The sequence below is a fragment of the Pundamilia nyererei genome, unplaced genomic scaffold (genome assembly GCF_000239375.1).
Source record: "Pundamilia nyererei isolate P.nyererei 1_Seehausen unplaced genomic scaffold, PunNye1.0 scaffold00112, whole genome shotgun sequence".
Lineage (NCBI taxonomy): Eukaryota > Metazoa > Chordata > Actinopteri > Cichliformes > Cichlidae > Pundamilia > Pundamilia nyererei.
The window spans coordinates 1,673,584-1,699,597 of record NW_005187513.1 but is presented as its reverse complement, the minus strand read 5'-3'; the positions used below and the strand labels follow the sequence as shown (position 1 = coordinate 1,699,597).

The window sequence follows — 26,014 nt, the reverse complement described above, 5'->3', positions numbered from 1 at the left end:
GCCACCTAGCGGCAAGGCACGGACACTACACCTGGGAAAACATTACTTTACTATAGAAATTTAACTGTGTAATTTTAAAACTGTGTATATACTGTATATTCTGTGTATTTATACTCTCACTCTAATTGCCTGTTTATGCCCTGTCCTTATCTTCAACGTCATGCTGCTCTGTTGTACCTTAATTGCCCCTTTTGGATAAATAAAGTCTTTCTGATTCTGATTCTGATTTGTGATTTTTGCAGTGAGTTCACAGCAAAAAGCAAATGAAAAAACAAAAAAGAAAAATTCAATTAAAGAAGAACAAATTTTCAGTTTTATTATTGCAGGACAGTCTGTGCAATGTGCTACCAGAACATTTTCAGTAAATTTACATAGTTATTTCTTATAATTTAGGGCTTAAGCGGTATCTGTTTGACTGTGTAGAAAAAACAAGCTCTACTGTTAAAATTGTACTTTATATATTGAAATATCTCAGAGATTAAATGTGTGATTAAACTCAATTAGAAAGTTTCAGAAAGTTCAGAAAGTTGCACTGGTCCTGTTCACATAAGATCAAAGTGAGCTTAATGTGGTTCACAATGTAAAATTAATATGATATCCCTGAGTTATAGTGTTTGCCATCTTTAACAAGCTGTTGCACCTGAGTGATCAAAAGGAATCATGGTCAAAACATGAGCGCTGCCAGCTAAAAACAATGGAAGGGATCCAACACAGAGTGTGGCAAAAGATGTGGTTCCCAGTCGGCTGTGTCTCAGGCAAGCCCAAATTAAGTTGGACTTTTGTAATAGGAAAACATACAGGCAGATCATGAAAGTTGCCATGAAAATGGACAGAAAAGAATATAAAAAAGGTTTTAAAAATAACACAAAAACACTAACATAGGGTTCAGAGTCACCTGACTTCTAATATTAAAAGTAGAGAGGCTGTCTGTCTCCCAAATCCAAACTGGGAGCTGGTTTCACAGGAGAGGGACTGAACGCTGAAGCCACTGTCTCCCATTCTACTTTTAGAAAATCTGGAAGCCCCAGTAAAGCCCGCAAACTGAGACCAATGTGCTCTACTGGGATAATATAATTCTGTGAGGTCAAAGTTCAGTTCTTGAAGGAAAAACAAAAAACATGCTTTTGCATGTGGCAGATTTTCAAAAACAAAGCATGATGACAGGTAAAGTTTTCTGCGGTAATGTCCTTATCGTGATGTGTAAATATCTGTATTCAAACAGATGCCTGTTAGAAACAGAGAAATGTTTTAGTGCAGTGATGATGGCATATAGAAACTTAGCTGACTTTGTGTCTGAAGCTAGGATTATCTGTTTAACGCTTCTATGGCACCGTAATGTAAATGATAAGGTACAACTACTTAAAAATAAAAAATAAAAAAGCATTAAATAACTCTTTATTATCTGACTAGCCTTCTCCGTACACACAACATCAACCATTTGCAGCATTATAGTTTAGAGAGAGATCAGCTGGTGACCATAAATAGTGTTTAATGTGTTTTATAGACTATTTAGTAAAACACAGTAACATGATAACTGAGAAGCCTTCATCTGCTGTGGAAAGCTGTTAGTGGAGGTGCAGAAGCTCCAGGACGAATGAGTACACATAACTAAAATACTGATGTCTTATTTGATAAGTTTTCAAAGTCAGTGATTAATCTTCAAGCTGAATTTGCACATATTGTTGCTCTGCTCTAATAAAAGCTGAATTGTCTTCTTTGGCCCATTAATACTGCACGATTTGTATCAATAACGTCATGGTCAGATGATTCACAGTCATTTTCTGTGTAGTATCAGCCCAGCACCCATGATACTGCCCAGCAGAGCAACACCAACATCACTCGCTCCACCCTTATCACCAAACTCCAGTCATATTGATGGGAACAGATCCCTCAGTATCAGAGGCCAGACTTTTCAGACTGAAAAAATAATGTTAATGGAAATGAGTTTGTCCTTTAAACCTGAGCTCTGCAACTATGACAAAGCACCGATAGGAGCAGGACAGCTGCTGTGTCAATGTCCATATTGATCCGATGTCCATCACTTATTGTGGGGAGAGATCAAACCCCCCACCTCCACATGCTCCTTCCCTTCCTCCCTTTGTGAATCTCTATAAAGCAGCAGGGCCACAGGCCAGCTGTGATCTGAAAACTGAAAAGGAAGAAGGGGAAAAATGAAAACAGAACTCCTCTGTAACTGGTTGGGTTTATCAGTACATCAGGATTTTTTATTGAGAAGGAGACACTGACTACAGTAAGAGACCAAGAAAGAACCAATCTGTGGGTCTCTGCCTTCGGTCTTGTATTTAATAACTTAAAGCATGCTCTCTTGGGTTGAGATCAGGTGACTAATTTGGCCTTTGAAGAATATCCCATATCTTTGCCTCCTTTCTTTGCTCATTTCCTTCTAGGCAAGAGAGTATGGCCCTGCACACCTCACAAGTCCTGGTACTTCTGTCACCAGTCACATAATGTATAAACCCCAGTGACCCAGTTCAACTGTCAGCCATGCCATAACATGAACATGAGCTGTTCCTTTGCTTCTCCATACTTTTTTCTTCCCTTTATTCTGGTGTAATGTTTAACCTTTAATCATTTATCCTGCTTTCATTTGTCCAAAGAATTTGGAAAAAAAGGGGGAAAGAACCTTGTTTCTAGCAAAGTCTAACCTGGCCTTCTTGTCCTTGGGTTCATCCAGGGGTTTGCACCTTGCTGTAAACCCTCTGAATTCACATTCATACATTTTTATTGTTGATTTAAGTCTTTTTATACATCAAACTCCTTGTTTTGTTCTTCACTCCTTTAGATGTTGTGAATTTAGCATCTTGTCAACATCTGTTTACACCTCATATTTAAAACTACAATAAAAAATCTGCTTATTGTTCTTTGAAATATCGAGGAAACACTGTCTTCCCTGAAGAGTTAATGCAATACTTAAGTTCATCCCCTTTAAATAAAGCTGAAAGTTTGCAGTTCAATCACATATTGATTGGTGGATTGATTTGAAATCCACTGTGGTGCACAGAGGCAAAATTACAAAAAAAACCCAACCCTACTATCATATTTCTGAACAAGATTTGATCCATATTGATCCATATCAGTTGTTCAGTGATATCCACCCAAAACTGCTCAACAAGAGGACCACAGCATTCTCCACAACCACAGCAACACAATTTTAACGATGCATGATCACGTTTCTTCAGTGTACAGAGTTTGGCATAGCTCCTGTGTAATATTTATAATTGCAGTATTGTGTGTGTGACACAATTAGATGTTTTTGTTCCATATTTTTCATAGAAAGGTTATTACCCAACCATAAAATTGATTATCAGCTCTTCTATTAAAGACGGTCAAAAAAAAACCCCAAACAAACATCTGTGTGTTACTCTTAAGTTTACATACACATACATGACTGGTGAGGTTTCCCCTTGCTGTACTTGTACCATAATCCAATAACTGGCCACATTCTCAGTTTAAGTGGTGGGCACGTCTCTTACATAACATGGGAAAGTGAGGGTCTGACCTCATTCATGGTCAGTGAGGATCAATAAAGAATTTAGTTTCAGCACCTGCCAATATGCTGCAGTTTGGTGGGTGGAGTGATGTTTAAGCTCTGCGGCCAGATCAATGAAGTAAAAGTCATTACTGGGTTATGAATGTTGGTAAGGGTGTGGGTGAAGGGGAGCCAGCTTTCCCCAAAACCTACCATCATTGGCTGAGGGCTTTATCTGCTACCACCCATGCCCATCCCCACTGACCCCTGAAGTGTCCAAAAGGCCGGCCTGAATCGTGTGTAACCTTTCCACTGACCTCCGTGGAGGGTGAGGCCTTTCTTTTTTTTACTGCCCTGATGGGGGGTTGTGGAGAAATTAGGACTTTGGCTCTTCAGCTGAATCACACAAAAGGCTCCAGCAAGAGAGATGTAGATGAGTCCTCTCCACACGCTACTCTTGTTCACCAGAAACAGTTCACATGAAATGAGCCCTCCCCCCAACAATAATAGGGCTGTTATACAGTGAAATGTAGCTTAAAATGAATCACAGCTGGAAATGAAGAAGCAGAACTCAAAGAGAGAGATAAAAAAACAACAGCCGGTGTGAGCTGAAACAACACCAATTTGTTCATAAATGTAGTTTTTCATATTTTGTAACATAACCTCAGATCAGCCAGAAGAAAACGGATGAATTAAACACTTCATATGCACTTAAAAGCTCACTGAGCTCTCTATGCTTAAAGCAGATTTAAGATGTTAAAAGTATCTCTTACAAAAGTCTGGGTTAAAATGAGTCCAGACTTGCAGGTATACCACTGACTAACTACAATTTGTGTTCACTTCAAAGTATGGATGTCACTGCTCTCTTGTTTCCTATTATAGGACACACATTTAAACAGTACCATGTGATTTTGCCACATGCTTTGGTTGTATCCACATGTGCAGACATCTGCCTGCTTTTTTCAACTGTCAGTGTTTTTCTGCACTTGTCCCTTACAATTAATCTGTTAAATAAAATAATATTAATAAAAACATAGCAGTTTGGTGACGCCCCAGCTGCTATGTTCAGGAAATCTGATTGTGTTTCATCTCCCCCAGCTGGAACAAGTCAGTACTACAACCACAGGCATGTAAGAACATGCTGGATCACGGGGTTAAATCAGATTTAGACAAGCGATTTTTATTTCCACACAATAGTCAAGTTACTTTTATTTACAGAGCACATTTAACCCAGCATGCTCTCCAGTTAAGAACCCAGTACTAAACAGTAAAACTCACACAAACAAGTGACATGATAAAAATTTTAAAAAAGCAAAGCAAAAATTACTCTATTAGTGAAAAACACAATAAATGCCAAAGCTGCTGAAGTTTAATCTGAGGATCAGAATGTGGAAGAAAGGTAGTTTAAGTGACTTTAAATGTAGCACGGTTGTCAGGGGAAGACGTGCAGTATAGGGCCCTGGGTGGTTTCAAGCCCAGGCTGTTCCATTTCAGACATGTTACATATGGCCTCAGTTATGATCATAGTTAGATTTTTTTCTTCAGTTTGCCAACCAATCTGCACTGTAAATATGACACACTAATCCCCTGCTGTGAAGAAAAGGCAATAAAGAGGCTGGACTGTCATTCTGTTGTAAGGCCTGTAGTTAACATTAATCAGTAACTTCCAATTTAGACATATTTACACTGCTACAAAGAACCACTTGTATGTAACCTCTTCATCTCTGAAATAAATCAATCATGTTATTGATAACAGTGAATGTGAGACAGGAATTTTCCATGACTTATTGAAAGCATTTAATCACTATGTGTTTATACACCACTCTGCATTTAATCATTAGTTACTATTAAGCTCTGGCTCTCTCCCACAGCATGTCTTTGTCCTGTCTTCCTCCCCTCACCCCCCAACCAGTTGGGGCAGATAGCTTCCCCTGTCTGAGCCTGGTTCTTTTGGAGGTCTCTTCCTGTTAAAAGGGATTTTTTCCTTCCCACTGTCGCCAAAGTACTTACTCAAAGGGGGGTCATATGACTTTTGGGGGTCTTCTCTGTTTTCTTTGTATTATTATTATAGGGTCTTTACCTTACAATATAAAGCACCTGTTGTTGTGATATGGCGCTATATAAATTAAATTGAACTGAATTTATACTCTAGACTTCTTTTAGGCAGCCTAGAACATGGTGTCAGGGGATAGCACTTAGTAGCTGTCAAATGTGGGGCCCCACAGGGATCAATGTTAGGACCACTTACTTTACTCAACTTCACTTCTCTAGCATTTTCTTCCATGTGAAGTATCACTTATTTTGTACCAATCACTATTTGAGCCTCACTTAAATGATTATAATGCTTTACAAAAGGGAATTCCTTTTGTATGAGCCATGCCAAGGTCAAAGTTAGATGCTCCCTCTGATCCTCTTTTTCATGGTTACAAACTTTTGAAGCTAACTGAACTAAGCTGACTTCTTTCAAAATGCTTGTGTTATGCATAATGTAGCATTAGACTTAACAAAAGACTTTGTGAGCCTATTCTAAATATATCAATCCTCTAACAGATATAACATGAGGGGAAAAAACAACTTTCAAAGGGTAATAAACTTGGATACTTAAGTTTGCATTTAGTGTGACCTGGCCACTTTTGTGGATCTGTAGAGGTGGAGGTCCACAAATTTGGTACTCTTAAAAAAAAAAACATAGTTGCTACTAAAACTTGTCTGATTTTGAATCTCAAGAATCTTTCAAAACTTACTGGCTCCCTATCAGAAGGACAGCAAAATAAGGTAATAATAAAAATGAAGAAGAAGGAGAGACTGGATAAGTGTTTTTACATGTCTTTATTTTTCCAATACATTTATATTCTGTGTTATAGGCCATCACATTGGGATTTAACAGCTACAGTTTGTTCTGCCCTTTAAAATGTTTTACATACACCATCGATGATTTAATGCACTTACAGGTGTTATAATAACAAAGTTTGATATATCCGAAATGAAGTACGTATTAATTAGTCTTCAGTAGGCAACAGGATGTCTATTCATTTCATAGACCAGCGAATTCAATGACACATGACAAATAAAAGGCATTGGTATTTAAATACCATTGAAAGGAGAGAATGTGCTTTTCTCTGCAAAAAAAATGCTCTCAGCAATGCTCACATGTAAACATCTGAAGAGATGTGCGCTTAAAGCATCGGATAATGATTTTAAAGAGAGATTTATGCAGGCGACAGATTGGCAAAGATTTCAGAAGTAAGACTCATCAATATTAACAAAGTGCTTCACTTTATAAAAGAATAGGTATATAAAACTGTCGTCAGAGACAAAAACCAGCCCACAACTTTCTTTCCTTTCATCACCGACCTGTAAACACGGCAGTTATGTAAACACGTGTCTTACCGTTCAGAAAAAGTTCAAAGTACGGCTTAAGCACAGTTACTTTCTCACAAAGTAACTGCATACAAAAGGTACTACAAGTAATTAATTTTGAAAAGAACAATCTGTACACATTTTAACAACCAACAATATATATATATGTTTTTGTAAATTGCACTCTTAAAAATAGAGCACTTTGCTGCAATTAGACACCCTTGATGAGTAGAAGACAATAAAATGTCATTCACTGACAAAAATCAAAGCATAAAATCTAACACGCCGTATTAAAACTGTATAAGTCAGTCTGTCTGCTAACGTTTATGCAAAGCTAAGGAGCTCTAACGTTAATGTACATTTATTTATTCTTCTGCTTTATAAACAGTCAGTGTTGAACTTGAGCGCGAGGAGCTATCGAATGAACAAGAACAGATACTGACTGTAGAGATGCATCGAGACCTGTTCGACAACACCGAGCAACTCCCGAGTGGCAGTTTAAACAAATGCAGTCACATTTGCATAGTAAATCAGCACAGTCCAACACTGCAGACAGTCACTTCTCCAAATCTGCACACAGACAAGAGCGTATTTAGTCTGTTACTGGTCCGGGTTTTTACACATCACGACCACAATGATTCACTAAACTGACTGACGGCAGTCGCTCACATTCCTACGTAACCTGCACATTTTCTGCTAGAAATGCTTCTGAGGTCTATACATATATATATTTGGGACACTGCATCAGTGCTTCAAAAAAAAACTGGAATGGAAAAAAAGTAAAAAAATAAATAAAAAGAAACTAAATGAAAAAAAAAGTTTAATCTTTTTTGTTGTTTAAGGACATTTTAAACTGTTGAACAGAAACACCCAATTAGTGTTTAACAGCAATGGAGACAAATTAAGTGGCGACCATGGCTTTTTTTTTTTTAAGCATTAAATTCTTGCCTTTGCTAGAGCGCAATAGTTTTTACACCGAGCATGAAGGACCTGCATGTAATAAAGTGACAACATAAGACCCAAAATGAGCTGAACACGACTGTATAAACAAGCACGCACAAAAGCCGTGAACTCCGGTTTACTACAAAGAAAGAATGAGTTTTGTGTGCACCTCAGGCGTAATTCAGACTATTCATTCACATGTTTTTATAGAGAAAATGGGGCCTGATGAAGTGGAAATGACTTACTAACATTAAACACCTACTACTATTATTAATAACTAAGGCAGTGTGTAATGTACAAACAGATGAGCTTTCTTGTTTCTAGAACTCGGCCAGGATTTTTCTTCCTCTGAACTTTCACCTTTCTTCTGATGCAGATTTTCTTGCAGCTTTTGATTCCACAAATGGGTTCATCACATAATCCTGCTCTTCCCCTGCCATCTCTGATCAGTTCCTCAGTTTCACAATTTGGTACAACTACCCTTTTTTAAATGGCCAAATTAAATAACCTGAGGTGCAAACAGTGGTTTCATTAACAAAACCCCCAAAAAACCCCAAAACAAAAAAAAGAGTGGTTACATCCATTCATGTCTAAAGATGCAGTGGAAAGACTTGTTTATGTATTTACAGTTTCAAACACTGATGTTATTAAGAGAGGACAATCTGACTGAAAGGATGTGTGTACACATCTGTCTTTATGCATGTGGCTGGGCAAAAAGTGAGTAAAACTAAATCAAACGTCCATTTTTAAAATGTAGGTTTTTATCATAAACTGTACAGCTGTTATTCACATTCAGATACTCTTATCGCTTCACAGAATCAAGTTATTTAAATATATGAGCATTTTTGCAGAACAAATAAGAGTGAATACACCTTTGAGCGACTTGCATCAGAGAATTAAATACTAGGATAACCTGATTTGTAAACTTTACAACACGCAGGGTGACGTAAAAACACCTCCATCACTCCAGATTTCATGTCTTTTCTTCAGCTGGGCCCCGACAGAGGACTCATGTGAGTCTTGTTGCTCTCCATCTTCACAGCCGGCAGGTTAAAACCTGAGTCTGATACACAGCTTTTTTGTTGTTGTTGTTTTTGTATTTTTTCCCAGGGGCATCACGCAGCTTTGCTTTACTCCAATGACAGCAATGTCAGTTCAGCTCATTTCCCACGTATGCACTAATCCACCCCGTCGAAGCCTTGTGCATTCTCTATAGCGATGTTAAGCTTCTCCCTCAGTTCCTCAAAGGACTCGTACGGAGGAAGGTCCAGCCGATTAAAGCTTTAAGAAGCAAAAGAACAGACAAGAGTTAAAATTTAAGCAGTGGCAAAAAGGGAACACGCAGGAGCGTAAACACTGTGATGTGCCAGTGAAACTAAGAATGACAGTAATGCGCCACTAGTGGGCTTCCACAAGTCTGCCCTATGAGATACAGTAGGCAGTTTGAAAGCAGCACAAAACATGGATGAAGATTTCTGGTCTGGGAAGTGAAGCCAGTGCTTAAATCTGCATTCTTTCTAAGACTCGTCTGACTGCATGGAGATTTCTGGTTGTGCAGAAGTTTATGAAAAAACTGCCTTCAGCTCTCCTGCTCTGCGACTTCTAGCACTTTCCTGATGACTTTGCAGCCTTAATCAATAGTTTCTGGTCATGCTGAGTAGAACATGAAGTTATAAAATGTGGTCATTATTAGAGTAGTAAAGGACAGTTATCCAGGGTACACCGCTCTTCAGAAACCCAGGTACAATCTCACTGCTCACACATCTCCGCAGACAGTCATCTACATGTTGTAGCTCTGTAGTGTCACCAGGAGGCGTTGTTCCAAATGTGTGGACAAACAGGTCTATGGGCTACACCTTAGAGTGTCATGTCTGACTTCAACACAAGCTTGCTTATAACAGCACCTCACTAAACAGCCACATTACAGTGGGTACATAGATGATTGATACCAGTCTCTTTTCAACAAGCTGCTCAATTTCAACACAAAACATGGGCAAAGCAAAGTGATGCTAATGCTTTAAACTGGCACTCTTTCTAAAGGCCAGTAGGGCGATGAGACTCTGGTTGCAAAGAGAAGCCAGAAAATAAATCTATGAGAAAGGATTTATTTATTATTATTATTTATAAATAAATAAATGGATAAAATGCCATTTTCTATAAATGTTCTGTAAGGCACAGTGTTTATTGAAAACACATCAGATCTCAGTGGGGGGGAAAACCCCCCCAAATAATGTTGATATCTATACTTATATGGACTAGGTAATGTGTTAGGAACACCAACTATTAGAATATGTGCTGTTACAACTCCGGGCCTTCGTGCAGGATTTGTGTTGAATGAGTTTCCTGGGGAGAGGCTCATGGGAAAATCTGAGTAAATCCAGTCTTTTTGGGTTTGTGGATCCCTGCTGTTTGTGTGATTTTCCATGTGTCTTTCCAATTTTACAGGGGAGATTGATGGGCCGGTGATTGGTGAAGGTGTTTTTCTGGAGTATGATTAATTGTTTTAGGGATTCCCACCTATCACGTAATTCTTGTAAGGTAACAGTAAAAAATATAACAAAGCTGAAATGGCTAAACTCAACTGTGCTAATACTACAAGCTTCACTGCTAGATCCAACGCAAGAAGAGCAGAGGAAGAAACAAATGTGCTTTTATCCTTTTTAAACGTTGGCAAAAACCTTCAATAAAATCTGAAATGATCCTTTGTTAAAAACAACTGTGTCCAATATAAAAGGGAGAAAAAAACAGAAGAAGAAGAAGGAAATAAAAAAAAAAGAGCAAAGCACAGTGAAATGCTTACCATGTGTGGGCTCTGGGAAGTTTTTCACGTGTTCCCCAAAGCTCGATGGTGAAGAGCTGCGGTCCATTAGAGCCTGGTAAATAAAACCATTAAAAATCAGATGACAACAACAAACATGAGTTCAAGTGGAATTAATTTGCAAGAAACAAAGAAATCAACCCAAGGGCAAATAGTTTAAAAAAACCCCCCGTTCATTTAGAGAGGGAATAATTCTAATCTCACCATAGAGTTCAGCAAAGCCATTCATCGGGACCCTGGATGTTCCCGTCACAAACTGTAAGAGCCGGATTCGCTTTTCTGCATCCATCAGCAGCACCGCCTGTAATAAAACAAAACAAAAAGCATGAAAAAAATACATATCAATGAAGCTTTGCTGCACAGACGTCCCTGCCCCAGCTGCAGATTATTAGCCACAGGTATGGAAACTTGTCTCACCTTCCAAAACCACAGGATAACCATGTGGTTGGAGCAGTAGCCGTTCTTATACTTTGTGTTCGCTCTCCAGTCGTTCACGTCCACATCTCCAAGACCACACATGAGCAGCTGTGGAGGAAAACAAAGCAGATGCACTGAACATTTTCCATCTCTGAGAAACAGTTTTGGGGTTTTTTTGCTAGTTGGATCAGCTAAAAACTCACCTCGAGCTCATTCTCATCAAAGATCTTGATCAGATCTTGCGGTACCAACTCAAAGAAGCCCTAAAACACAAAGTATACCAGACTTTTATTCCTTTGTGTGTCTTTAATACCCGTACCGTGTTTAGCAAGTTTAAAAAAACAAAACCACTGTTTACCTCCTTGAAGGCAGTCATCTGCTTCTGTATTCTGTTCACAAACCTCCACTGAATCACCAGGCTGTTAATCACAAAACGGCATGTCAGCATCAAACTGCATTTACACACACACTGAGAAAAACAAAACAAAGTAAAAGCATTTTTCTTACTGGATGTATTCATCCTTGTTTTCATTGGTGACGACAATCTCTGAGCCATCGGGTTTCAGGTCATGCTGGTGAGTCTGAACAGGTGGTGGTGTAAGAAATGAAGCATCAGTCAGAGAGACACAAAGCCGCGTCACAAATTAAATGTTGGGACAAAAAACAAGGACTTTCAGCAGACCTGTCCAAACAGCTCTTCATCTATAGTGAACCTCATGTCCAAGTCTGTTGGGTCGTGCTCCAAAATCCACTTCAGGGAGTTGAAATATTCACCGTCCTGAAAAGAAAAGAAAAGAAGACATTTAATTAAAAATGATCTACATGACATCCAAGATCCCGAATCACACCAATGCAATAATTACTACAGTCATACTCACAACAGACTCCATGTCCTGGAGGGTGATTGGCTTCCCCAGCATCATCTTGTAGAAGGGCCGAATGAAGAAAGCTGTGAAGTAAACAAATACGCAAACACTTACAAAGATATTTACTGGTGACGTTTTTAAAAAGGTGCAACAAGAGCAGCTCCCATCAAACCAAACATGCCTCCCTCTTCCATTTACATTTCCAAACACACGTGCTAACTATAGTCAGCTGATTGTAAGTGTGTTTTCCTGCTCCTCTTCCTCTTGTTACTTTTACTCTCTCTGTTACGCATACTGTTAGTGAGAGTTAATGTGGGTGAAACAGAGCACAGGAGAGCAGTGAGGACAGACTCTACCACCGAGCTGAAATAAAAATCAAGTATGTATGTTACAAAGAGCTTTTTTCTTTTATTCTTTGCTTTTTGGCAAAGCTGACCACTCTGGAGTGCACTGTGTCATCTGTTTCGAGTGTCCCCTCTGTTGGCTTTCTCAAATTATAAAAAACTTGTGGCACCAGTGTGACCTCTCAACCTGAAGATGAACCTACGGTAAAAAATCCTGGTGAAAATCCTAGGTGATTTTCAGAAAAGTTGAGACGTGACCCTGATGATCTGAGAAACCTCGACATCGTGGTCACCGAGATTTGAACTCGTCTGAGATTTTAGTAGATGTCCCTATCTGACGAATTTGAAAATCCCATCTCAAGTTATCTTGAGAACAAGGCGACATGGGATTTTCAAGGCGACATGGGATTTTCAAGGCCACGGGTGTCCACGCCAACCACCTGTTTAGTATTGATTTCAGGAAGTCATCCCCTCATCCTGCGCTTACAGTGGTAAATGGTGCAGCCATTGAAATGGTGGATAGTTACAAGTACTTGGGGGTTGTTCTTGATAAGACCCTGTCCTTTGAGTCACATCTTGCTGTTACAGTGAAAAAGGCCCAACAAAGACTGTATTTTTTAAGGAGGTTGAGAGGTTTTAAGGTTTCATCTGAAATGATGACTCTCTTTTATAAAAGTTTTATTGAATCTGTTTTAACTTTCTGTATCATTGCTTGGTAGGGTAGTATGTCCATGGATAATAAGACCAGACTTAATAATCTGGTTAAAGTGGCGGGCAAGATTTCAGGGAGGTCTCAGGTCCAGCTTGTGGAGTTTTATAACAGGCAGGTGCTGAGGAAGGGAACTTCTGTCCTGTTGTGTTCAGATCATCCTCTCTTTAACGATTTTCAACTGCTTCCATCAGGTCGTCGTTATAAAATGACTGCAGTGAAGACAAAGCGACACAAATTGTCGTTTGTACCTAGTGCTATTATCTTAATTAACAACACTAAATTGTAAGTGTTGCACATTGCACTTTTTTCGATGGAAAATCTAGGTTGTTTTATCAGGCTTATATTATATTATAGTATTTTTTTAATGAGTGTACGTGATGTGTTGGTTGTATGTTTGTTGTTCGTTTTGACATACTGCGAATCAATTTCCCGTTAGGGACAATAAAGTTGACCATTGACCATTGACCATTGTATGGTGACGACAATACCCCATCAGCCTTTTACAGCTAGAGGTAAAAACAACTTGAGAAAGCCAGCAGCCTCAAATGGAGGGGCTCCTACCCAGAACCATGCACAAACACCCAGAAAAGTTACCAAAATGCAAACAATAAAGCGCAGACAACAACACACAAAGAAAGACAGTGAAGTAATTTTTTCACTTTCTTCAGATAAAAATACTTCCTGCTGCTACATGAAGAACTCTTAAAATATCTGACCATTTTCAGCAGCCATGTGACACTCACCATCGAGGAGTTTGCCGTGAAACACAGCCATGCCTGCCACGCGACCGATGAACTTGAAGTAGGTCAGGTGGTCCTCGTTGCATAAACCTGAGTTGGGGTTAATCTGCAGTGTGTAGTTGTCCCTAAAACATAAGGCAGATCAGGAAAGTGTCTTTAGTAAATGCAGTAGTACTTGCATAGAATTTTCTACTCAATTTGAACACTCAGAGCTTTCTGTCTACAAGTGTCATTCATTCATACAATAGCATTTTTTAACCTGATGTTCACACTCTCACAACTTTAGGTTCAGTATCTTGCCAAAGGTTGTGGAAAACGGCATTGAACCACCAATCTTCCCACAGGTCAACAAGCCGCAGCACCAAATGTTAGTAGGAACAATTACTACTTTTGTGGATCCTAGCCCAGATAGCCGGACTGAACATTCTCACATGGTTTGTAGTGACACATTTTGGTTCACCTGGATTTTTCTGCGTGAAAAGAAGCCAAATCACAGGGAAAAGCTTGTGCAAAATCATCAGCTGATTCAAGCCAGGATCTACAGCTGTGAAAATGCCCTTAGAGAGCTGGTCCAGGCCTTTGCTGTAACATATACCACAGTTATTTGATGTGCTTCGTATCACCAGGGTTGGAGATTTTGATTGAAACTTTTTTCAGCCCACATTTTCACAGCCAAAGAGAGTTTCGATTGCCTTTTGTGTGTAAATGTCTGCAGCACCTCTCCCTCATTCCTCTGTGTGTGTGTGTGTCAGCTCTATTTTTTTTTCTTCCTGTGTTTCTCTGTTGTTCCTTGGTGTGAACGTGCTCTGTGTCATTTTGTGTATCTGGGAGTGGCTGAAGACTCCCATGCCTGTGGCTGCTTTTTGCATAAACCCCCAGGTTTACGCATTGCTCAAAATTCGTAGTACATCTCCCCACCGCTTTAAAATTAGCCTCTCCTTTTCCCTTGAATGCATCAGCCCCCCCTTTTTACACTTATCCCACTAGCTTCCTGTCAGCCTCTTATCTGTCATACTCCCCCTGACTCACTCATGCTGCTACAGGACTCAACCAGTTCCTATTTACAGTGAAAATGAAGGTTAATAAAGCATAATGACCTGTAAATATGCCCCCTTAAACAAAAATACATCATCCCAAACATCGTTACCTCACAGAGACACATTGAAATTAGCAGTGATTTAATATATCAATCTCGGGAACTGTACAGAAGTCCTGGATTTGAAGTAAATACAAGCACTGACATCTTTTTGTCCACATTTTAGCTGTCAGTGTAGAGGATGCACATCACTCGTGCAACATATAATTGCTTAAAAATTTCCAAAAGTGGGAAAACTACAAGTAACAACAACTGAATACAAAAATAAAGACTCACGTGGCGGAATACTCGAATAGCCCGTAGTACGGGTTGAACATCTCTTTGGACATGAGGAAGAACCACTCCCTGGCCACGCCACCGTAGTCCAGTCCTTTTTCTCCATCAAACTCCACCCACAGTCGTGCCTTCAACAGGTCTGGCCTCTTGACCGAGAGGATGCGTCGGTATGAGTCCTCCAGCACTGCATTTCGTTTCAGCTTCATCTCAAAGCGGTTTGGGATGTCCGCCTACATTTAAAAAAACAAACAAAACAAAAGCACAGTGGTGAGTTTTCGGTTACCTTTAAGAAGTTATGTTGAAAATCAGTGTGGCGGAGGTGGTATCCCTGGGTCAGCTGCAGGGGAAAAGTGGTCAAGGGGGCAATGCCAAGGAGGCTGGAGAGATAGGTGGTGGGGATCTGTCTAATGAGGCTTCTGCCTTTTATAAACAGTAAAGCTGGAGAGCAGAGGGAAGTGTGTGTGCTGACAACCAACTGGAAAGTCGAGGAGCCGGGTGCCGAAACATACATGTGTGTCACTTCAATAAACACTTCTAAGTATAAAATATCACAGTGTGTCAGGTCGATCTCTACAATCAGTAAGAGCTTTTGAGGATGCTCACCGGTTTCTTCAGCTTCTTCTTGAAGTAGTCATACTTCTGTTTGTAGTCTCTAGAGTAAGGCACTGCCTGTAATCACCAAAGGATGGAGGTCAGCAACAGCAACAGCAACAGCAACAACAACTTTCAAAGTCATACTCACTGGTCCAGTTATAGCAGCGTTCTGCAATCTGGGATCTTCCCATTGTGTGTTCTTTGTGTCTATGAAATAAAATATATCAAAAAGCATATATTAACAAGAAAACAGATTAATGTACTAATCAAAGATGTTTTCGACTTAAACACATCATACGCACTGTGATCTATGTAGAAGACCCTGCCATCACTGTGGACCCTCTCCTCCCAGCCAGGCTAGAAATGAAGAAAATATCAAATCTATATTAATCAGGCAGATTAAATATCACATCAGCAAACCAATCAGGGCACCACATATAGTGTTCAGCCACAACAGTAAAACCACCATTAGTCTCAAAAAGGAAATGCAGTGATGGATAGTTTGAAGCACATAAACAGATTAACGGGACAATTATCTCTAAATTATATCAAGGAAACGGAAACGCAATGATACCAATTACATTCAAACAAAACAGGGAAACGAAATAAACATAGAAACAGCTGAGGAGACATCAACTAGCTCAAGGAAATGACTAAACATCTGATTTTTGTTACACCTTATGTTAAAAGCAAGCAATCCTGGAGACAGTGTGGTCATGACAACTCCCACATATTTTGGAAATTAAGTAAAATTCAAGTATTTCAGGAGAATATAGGTGTAGCTCTAAGATGCCAGGTTATGAAATTTCAGTAGATGTCATGGTACTGTACCTTGGAGCAATTAAAGAGGGTGTTGTTGTTGTTAAAAAGTCATTTTTGCAAAAATATTTCTTGCCTAAAACTATAACAAAGACCTGGGATAAACTTGACCCACCAGGTCTTAAACAATGGGTGGAGTAACATCTTTATAAAGAAGACGACGATTTTCTCGCTAGGCCTAAAGGAGATGCCTTTTTACAAAAGTGGAAGAAAAGAATCACCTTTATGTCAACTGAGATGGTTAAGGACAGTTGGGACAATATATTCTGAGAATGTAGCGATGCAGTGTCCCACCTGTGCTTTTTGCTAAAACTTGAAGAGAAAAAAAACCTTAAACACTGGCAGGTGGACAGGTGGAGTAAATAACACTGATAATTTTGTTAAATTTGGGAAATGCCAAGGAGTGGCAGCAAGCAAACGGGCAGCCAATGAGCTGGACACAAAATGTTTTCATAGACGGGTAACTGACGGATGCTGACAACAGTGGTCTAAGAGGATAAATGGTGTAGGGTCAAGTGTGCACAAAGTTAACTGCTGTGCATAAGGGGAGGAAGGTGGATCCATGCGATCTGATCCTACAGAAGAGCGAATGTAGTAGAAATTGATGAAAACCTCAATTTGGGCTGCGAGAGAAAGAAAGTGCGTCACAGCTTACTGTGTTGTCCACTGATATAAAAAGCCTACAGTGGGATGAAGATGAGCCACGGAACAATGAAAGAAGATGGGCCGTTTGATGAATCACTTATTTTCTCTTGCACCTTTGTATTAACTGGGAGAGGTATGTGAAGCACGCAGCTGATGGATGCAGATTGGCGCTCTGGGTAGTTAAAAAGAAATCTGCTCTTTCATCGTTTCAGAAAACAAAACATTTATTTTAAAAATGAAATGAGAGTCTGATTTTATGCACTGCATGGCTAATGTAACACATTTTGTCACATGCTTTAAGTGATTAACACATGTACATTTCTATGGAAGTATTGTGAAATGGTCATGTGTTTAAATTCTTTTACCTTAGATATTATAATGTCTTTAGGGATTATTTTTCTCATTTAATTTTTTTAAATTAAATTTTACTTGTATTAAACATCCCATTCTGAATGTATAATTTTTTCCACAACATACTTTTTCCTATAAATAGCCATATGTTGAGAAAAAATTCAATAAGAATTTCTTTAGACCACACAGCCCACTGTGTATGTGGCCTGCAGTGGCCTGTTTAAGCAGGAAAACTGCAACTGTCACATGACAATTTCAAAATATGACCTCTTCATTCAATATTTCCAGAACAAAGTGTTGACTTGACCTCAAATCTGATAAGGAAACTATGGGATATGCTGAGAGACTCAGCAACCTTGAAAAACACTGGACTTTAAAGGTTTCCTTTGCCAATGTCTCAGTCCCCTATTTTGAAGATTTAAAGATGCGTTGGTGGCGCAAGTGGACTGGACTTCACTACGCATGGTGGTCTTAATGTTTTGGCTAGCAGGCTTTTTCCCCTGATAGGTAATCCTCAAAAGTTGATGCCTGTGTTGCATCTTGTTACTGAACTTACCGGCAGAGGGCCAAGATCGGAAGGATCAAGCGAGGATCTCCTCCTCATTTGTACAGGAATCCTTATCCTGGGATCTTCCTGTTCAGAGAAAAACAAGCAGGGTGTGTTTCAGTCAGAGAGGAAATCCTCACACAAGAGATGGTGGTGAGTTACAGCTTGGAAATTCACTTTCTTTGTGGCACAGATTAGAAAAAAAGTCAACTAAATAACTGAAACCCAGTCTAGTTTTTCTGAATTGGACACACAGGTGCATTCAAAGCCTTTGGCTGCTATCTTCTCACCCAGGTAGTTGTCTTGGTATTGTGGTTGATGAAAAACGGCCTTCCATTGGGTGCACTGCGAACTTCCCAACCGAGCGGCAGGAAGCCAGATTCTCGCGTGGCCTCGGGGCTTGGAGTGTGCTGAGGAGACTCCTCTGTTGCTGCTGATGGTTGGGATGGTGTAGGGCTTTGTGATAAGCCTGCACTACTCTGTGCAGCTGCTGCTGCTGCTGCTGCTGCTGACGGTGCTGATGGTGCTGATGGTGCTGGTGCTGCCTCTGAAGTTCTCTGTACAAATAAAAAGACTCCAGTGAGATTCTAAATCGAGAACAGACACACTGAAGGGGAAAATTGACAGAACAGTGCTATTTTAGAGCTTTAATCTAATAAAAAAAAAAACCCCGGGGTTTAACAAAGGTTTCTATGCAGAATGTGAATAAAAAGATATGAATGCTGAAGTACCTGCACGAGAGGTCGTGTCCATGTAGTGGTTCGGTTGTTGTGGTTGATAAAGTAGCGTCTTCCTTTACTATCTCGCTTTTCCTCCCAGCCTGGAGGTAACCCAGTTGAGGTTGGAAGCAGCTGTCAAATTAAAAATAAGTAAATACATTCTCAAGACGATAATTCAAGGACAATAATTTGGCATATGATATAATTTCCGCCATAATCATACAGACAGTCATTATAAGGCACTCTATGCAAATGGATTATTATTAATGTATCCTGTCCAGTTTGTTGGCCAGGTTCTGTTGTGGTCTGACTACTTCGTGTGGAGCCTTATTACTCCAAGCTCAGAGGCTGAAGAGCCTATGACCACCAACTGCAGTCCAAGATGCCACATTGATGAGGCCCATCACAGGATGAGAGACTCACTGGCTGAATAACAGGACTGTTGTGACAGCTACCTCACACAGAGGTCAGGGACTAGTAGTGCTGGGTCAGAAACCCTCTTGTGATTGATTTGGTTGCTAGCAGATTGGAGTAGTCCACAATTTGTATGGAAGATGCCAAACATATGCAAACACTCACCAACTGCTCACTAGTAATGAAACTAGAAACACAAACAGGAAAAAGATAACTCAATAAACATATTTACTAAATCAATCATGACTGGCAGGGATTGCTGACTGCTCTCTAGGCCTGTGTGACTCAGGCTTGTGACACTAAGGGAAGATAAGATGGGCTGATTACAAAGGACTGAACTTTCAAAATAAAATATAGAAACTCGAATTCTAAACTTTCTAATGCACATGAACAAATCAAAAGCATGACTGGTAATAATTTCTATAAAAGACAGCACGGTGGACTAAAAACAACAACACCTGGACCAACAGCAACAGACACAAATCAGCAAACAGAGCTTTCAGCAAAAGAGTGAAAACAAGATGCAGCGATTCATGAGAAGGCATTTCAGATTTGATCTGGAGTGACAAGTTTTTTGTATGCACAAAAATAGTATAAGTGGTCAAATGACTAACCTGTGGGAATAATCGTGATACAGATTATTAATTGTGAATCTAGCAAACAGACAAACTCTAGCAAACGCAATATTCCACATAGAAATCTATAACGCAGTTAGCAATGCTGTATTCCTTAAATGTCCCTCCACTGGAACTGTGACAGTCTAAGATGATTGAAAAGTGAACTCATAAAGACTGAAGCATTCAGATGTAAGAACATTTTCAACAGAGAGCGAAACACTCACCACAGGATTAGCAGGATGTTCCTCTCCTGTTGAGGTCTGGGCACTTCCTCTGCGACTGGAATGCCTTGAATTACTGCTGTGATCCTGCAGGAGAGCGGAAGGATGACTCTGATGACCACTTGGCCATTAATGTGCATAAATTTTCCACCACTCTCCCACTCTCAGCTCACATTTATATGATTACGAGCCTACTCCCCCCCCTCTGCTTTCAGTAAGTCAAACCTCAAGCGACACAGAACATAACTCACGATCTGGGAGGGGCGCTGCTCGCCAGCTGCGGCAGCGATGTTAACGCTCCTCATTTCATCGCACAGTGAGTGGAACTCCACTGGGGTGCGGGGTGAAGGTGATCTGAGCTGGTTACTACTGTGGTACTGGGTGGAATCATCCTCTGTAATGATCTCCCAGCTCTACATGATGACAGAGAGGAGACTCCAATGAAGCAACAGCAGTGCAGGGCTGTCAGAGGTAGTATGACAAAGATCTGAACTTCTTTGTTTAAATATACAGCGGATTGAGAAGACGAGCCCGACGCATGACGTCTGCTTTGCTTAGGCTGTGTTAAAACTGATAAACCTTAAAGCAGGTTTTAAAAACATCCCTGTGCAGTTAACCTTTTTTTTTTTACAAGCCTGTAAGCCTGCACATGGTAGAATTAACTTAATATATACATAAAAATCAAATGAATTGGGCTCTATAATCTTTTTTAAGAGCTACTTAATCAGTACTTCCTGTCTTTGTCCTTTTCTCCACCGACTCCCTTTGCTCCACCCCCATCAGTTTCACCTGTGTTCAATCACACCTGTGTATTTACAGTCTTCTCTTGTTTTTCCTGGTACCCACATCCTGCATCCTTCTCAGGTGCCTCATGGTTCTTTCCAGATGCCCTGTGTTTTACTCTTGTTGAACTTTCTACTGATATTGTTTTGGATTAGCCCTGCTCACGTGAGCAATGCCCTTTGTTGCCATTTTCCTCCATAGGTCAAAGTTGAGCTTAATTGTACCATTGCATGTCTTTGCAACACTGCAACAGTTTGTATCACTATTAAAAAGGATTAATTAAGATCATGTCCTGCACTGATTTTGAAAATGCACAGTGTCCATCTGAGTTCAATCTGAGCATCAGAATGGGGAGGAAAGGTGAATTCACTGACTATGAATGCAGCATGCTTGTTGGGGCTAGACGGGCTGGTCTTAATATTTGAGAAACTGCTGATGTACTAGGATTTTAAGAGAAGACCATCTCTGAATGCAAAACAACTGCTCCAAACCTCAAAGCAGATGGGCGACAGCAGCCGTAAACCCCACCGGATGCCATTCCTGTCAACTAAGAACAGGAAGCTGAGGCTACAGTTCACACAGGCTCACCAGATTGGACAATAGAAAATTGGGAAAATGTTGCCTGCTCCAGAGACTCTTGATTTCTGCTGCGACATTCACATCACAGGGTCACAATTTGGCGGTCACAATTTGGCATCAACATGAAAGCATGAATCCATTCTGCCTCATATAATACTGGAGGTGGTGTGGGTGATGCTTTCTTGCAAACCTTTGGGCCCCTTGGGAACTAAATGAGCACCATTTAAACCCCACAGTTTCCCTAACTATTGCTGCTCACCATGTTCATTCCTTTATGACCACGGTGTATCCATCCTCCAAAAACTCAAATCATCTCAGTAAGGGTTTCTTGAACCTGACAGAAAGTTCACTGTCATAACATGGCCTTCAGCACATCGCATCTCAATCCAATTGAGCATCTTTGGGATGTGGTGGAACGAGAGATTCACATCATAGATGCACAGCAACTGTGTGATGCTATCATGTCGACATGGACTAAAATCTCAGAGGAATCCTTCCAGCACCTTGTTAAATCTTTACAATAAAGAAATTAAGGCAGCTCTGAAGGCAAAAGGAGCCTAAGACTACATTTATGTACTAAATATATTTCCAAGCAGAACATCACTGAGAAGGCAGCATCAGCAATATTTCTGATTATTCCTAACAGACTGCTATAGACTATATCCTGAGGCAAGCAGCAGACTCCTTTGCTACTGTGTTAACCAGCTAGATGCTAACCACGTTTATGATGGATGTTTGGTGCTAAGCAAGTACTGCAGAGTTGGGTGGGTTTCGAAGTTTTTGCAGCAAAAACAGCATTATGAAAGGGTTGGACTCAAGTGTTAAACCATGAAACTTGTTCTCTAATTTTATCAACATTATCAGAAATCCTGGGACATAACAAGGAAACAGGGAACAAAAAATTAAAGAGTTACCTCTGGAGACTCTTGCGTGCTATCCTCATGTTCTGAGATCTGTCTGCGTGTTATGAAAACATGCGCCGCATCCGTATTACTGTTCTGTCTTCGTTGAACTTCCAAATTGCCGTCTCTGTTCAGGGGGAGACAGACACTTAGATTCTCACTAATGAAATGCATCAAAAGGGTTTTTTAAATAAATTTTTTTATAGGATATGGGAGCCATCTTACTGCGTGGTGGGCCGTTGCCATTGTGTGGTTCTGGTTTCATGATTAACATAGTAGATCCTTCCCAGATTATCTTGCCTCTCCTCCCACCCAGGAGGAAGAGGAGGCAGGATCTGGTTTTGTCTGGGACCTGACATATCATGTGTCTCCAGAAGCTCCCAACCAGGCTGTTAAACAAGGAGGACATCATTTTGAAATGCTAAAGAACTAAACTAAGCTGTACATATGGAAAACTGGAGATAAAAAAAAAAAGTCTCGCCTTACTGGAAAATAAAATTAAACGGCCATTTTCACAGAGCTTTTTCACATTTACAAACACAGCTACTGATATTAATATGTACAATTTACTATATACAAAGTTCAGTGCAAATAACTTTGTGTGTACTAAACTTTATCTGGTACCTTACTATTACTGTTCTTGGTAACTGTGAGTGGCATGCAAATAGCTGCAGCTATGCATGATGATTGCTTTGGCCTTGAAGGCCTACTTTACCCTTTTCTTTGAATAGTTTTTTGTATTCGGGATTCTTATTTCCTACATTTCTCAGATGACTGTCTCAGTTTCACACACGTTCACGCTTTGTCATTTCCTTTCTATAAATTCCACTCCCAATTTTTGTGGTGCAAACAGTGAATTTATATGCAAACAAAGTAAGGGAGTGTGTACATCCATTCATGGCTAAAGATGAGGGTGGAAATCACGTTGGTGCACACACACAATACAGTTCACAATGACTGAGATTTAGAGAAAGTATCATGGATGTGCAGTATCGTGTGTGTATATGTAAGAGATTTATACACCTGACACTCTGACTTGTGCTTTGATCTGTCAGTAAGGCGATGAACCACAAGCTATTTTGTACCTAACGCTGAAAACCAGGTGACAAGGCCAAGGTTATAGCTGGGATCTCAATGTGACCCAGCTTGTCAAAACGAGCCATAACAGTTTAATAACTTCGCAGTGTTAAGATTTAAGTTAATCTAAATGTTAATTTACAATACTGTTCAAAAGTCTTAAATCACCCCTCATTTCTTCATCTTTTGCTCAGAAAAATGGGAAACTGGTGCACTGATTTATTGAAATGTACAAATATAAAAGAAACAGAGTTTGTACAATTTTAATGAGCCTGAAAGTCAATAATTGTATAACCCTGCCCCTTTATTCTTCAACACAGCCTGAACTCTCTTAGCCAAGAGTTAGGATAATTTCTGTAAGTAGCCTTCAGGAGTAGTTCTTGAAAGTCATTCAAAGCTCTTCTTTGGATGTTGCCTGTCTTTTGTTCTGTTGTCTGTCAGCATGATCCCACACTGCCTCTATAGTGTTGAGGGTCTGAGCCCTGGGGAGGCAAATTCATGACTGAAAGTGTCATTGTGTGTCTTCTTGTGTAGGTATGCTTTTTTTTTTTTTGCATTGACAGTGTGTTTGGGATTGTCATCATGCTGAAACATACTGACGGGCTGCAGTGCCACCCCTCAGCCTCCTAGCAGATACACCTATAGCATAAATTTGAAATTATGCAGCTTAGTCATATCATATGTACATTAATAGTAATAAAAACACAGATTCTGGTTCACTCCTTACAATTAAAGATGCAAATTAATGCAAACATTTTCGTGTGATGCTCTAAAAGCGAGTGCAAGGACTTAAATTCAGCACCAACTACTAACTGACCTGACACTCATGTTGAACAAATGGAAGCACTGCTAACACAAAAGCATTCGTAACACTAAGCATAAACTTACATCGTTGTCCTCAGTCTGATCTGCAGTTTCCTCCTCTGAACCTGGGTTTTTTGGCAGGTAGGTCATTTTTAGACGCAGATGACCTTTAACTCTGGACTTGTGACTGTGTGGGAATGGCAAAAACGTAAGTAAATAATTGTTTTGTTTTCTTTGTTTTTAGTGGAAGAAATAAATATCCAAAATGCTAAAAAAATAATAATAAATGAGTGAGCCAATATATGGGAAATGGAATGTAAAACAGAGAAAGACAAAAGATTAAATAACCATGAAATCATGCCAACCTTCGTGGGTGAAGCAGAAAATCCTTGAATGTGTATGGCCTTTCATTGTTAGGATTTTCTGTCTGAGAAAACAAAATAAGAAAAGGAAATCTTTCATTTCTTCACACTGCATGAATAAATCTACTGTTCAGCTCAGGATCATAACACTTTTAAGATACCAATGGGTGAAATGACAGTGACCGTGCACAGTGAGGGCTAATTTGTGGGTGCTGTATTTATAACAAAACAAAAGCAGCAGCATAACATAAACACAACAGACTGTATTTCCAAAACTGTGCACACTGATGTGGAACAGGCAGTAGAATAAGGATGTCCATGTTTATATTTAAATGGTGCCATAGGTGGGACTGAAGCTAAGAGCTCACACAGTGAAAACCAAATTACATTCAGCCTACTGTGATCTTAGATTAGAGACATCAGTATTACAATGAATTTTCTACAGCCAAGCACTCACCGGTATTTGATTTAAGGGGATATCCACCTGTCCCAGGAAGTCATCACGTGTCTGAAAGGGAGAGAAAGAGGGAAACGCATGGACATCAGAGCCGTGACAACATCATCTACAAACACAGAGGACGGGCTGTTAATCTGATGTCTAAGAGTCCCTGTTCCAGAATGCAGGTTTAGCTAAACCTGAGAAAACTCATCTCAGCTCTTCTGCTCCAAATTTCTGACCCACTGGACCCAAATCAGTTGCCTGACAATCAGTTTCTTTTTCTTATTTATACAGTTGATATCAAAGCACATACACACAGCTTTTACAATTAGTCTGTCACCAATTTCACCAGACATCATCGGTTTATTATCAGCTCAGAATATACTGTATATGCTACACATTTAAAACTGTGACAGTAACATTTAACTGCACGTAGTAGGTAAAGAGACTGACATCCAGCCCAGCAAGTATCATCTACCCACAAAAAAACAGGGACTGATTTTTTCCATTGCACATGACCAAAATCAGTCTTAATGCAAGTGTGTCAAGCATAAGGCCCGGGGGCCAGAATTGGCCCGCTAAAGACTCCAATCTGGCGAAGCAATTTGGGCAGCTTTGAAAAATGTGAAGAAGGGCATAAATTTTAGACTTAACTGTGTCTTCATAGGTTTTACAACTTTTCCTATTGATAAAGATCCATGATCATTCATACTACACCAAAGATATATAACAGATAAGACATTAAGTGACATACTTTTTTTTTTTTAGTATCTACTATAGAAATCTATGATTTTTACAGTGAGTTCACAGTAAACACACAAAAAACATAAAACAAAACAAGGACATTCTGACAATTAATTTTAGTTTTGTTTTAAAATCACAGGGCGGGCACTGTGCAAAGAGCTAACAGAACTTTTACTGTAAATTTACATATTTATTTCTTTACACGCAACGCAGCATTTTTTTTCCTACAATGTAGAAAACCCATGCTGTATTGTTGGACTTATATATTAAAATACCTCTGAGATTAGATTAGTGATTAAACTTTTTTACTAATATATTAAAATAAATAAATAACTA

The 26,014-nt window shown here is 39.7% G+C and overlaps 1 protein-coding gene across 1 annotated transcript in view; it reads right to left on the bottom strand.

Annotated features, from left to right (window-relative positions):
• Positions 1–6,304: 6,304 nt before the first annotated feature.
• The window catches only part of nedd4a (NEDD4 E3 ubiquitin protein ligase a), a 29,737-nt gene continuing 10,027 nt past the window's right edge, over positions 6,305–26,014 (bottom strand). Inside the window, exons 2-25 of the mRNA XM_005741649.2 lie at positions 24,953–25,003; positions 24,499–24,560; positions 24,218–24,320; positions 22,478–22,641; positions 22,265–22,379; positions 20,240–20,401; positions 19,992–20,075; positions 18,749–18,868; positions 18,308–18,574; positions 18,027–18,104; positions 15,958–16,012; positions 15,804–15,862; positions 15,665–15,730; positions 15,062–15,291; positions 13,693–13,814; positions 11,906–11,976; positions 11,710–11,805; positions 11,535–11,608; positions 11,386–11,446; positions 11,231–11,290; positions 11,028–11,135; positions 10,815–10,911; positions 10,593–10,665; positions 6,305–9,073 (exon numbers count right to left, since the gene is read on the bottom strand). Of these exons, the coding sequence (XP_005741706.1) occupies positions 8,971–9,073; positions 10,593–10,665; positions 10,815–10,911; positions 11,028–11,135; positions 11,231–11,290; positions 11,386–11,446; positions 11,535–11,608; positions 11,710–11,805; positions 11,906–11,976; positions 13,693–13,814; positions 15,062–15,291; positions 15,665–15,730; positions 15,804–15,862; positions 15,958–16,012; positions 18,027–18,104; positions 18,308–18,574; positions 18,749–18,868; positions 19,992–20,075; positions 20,240–20,401; positions 22,265–22,379; positions 22,478–22,641; positions 24,218–24,320; positions 24,499–24,560; positions 24,953–25,003 (2,481 nt within the window). The 3' untranslated portion in view covers positions 6,305–8,970. The remainder of the gene's footprint in view (positions 9,074–10,592; positions 10,666–10,814; positions 10,912–11,027; positions 11,136–11,230; positions 11,291–11,385; positions 11,447–11,534; positions 11,609–11,709; positions 11,806–11,905; positions 11,977–13,692; positions 13,815–15,061; positions 15,292–15,664; positions 15,731–15,803; positions 15,863–15,957; positions 16,013–18,026; positions 18,105–18,307; positions 18,575–18,748; positions 18,869–19,991; positions 20,076–20,239; positions 20,402–22,264; positions 22,380–22,477; positions 22,642–24,217; positions 24,321–24,498; positions 24,561–24,952; positions 25,004–26,014) is intronic.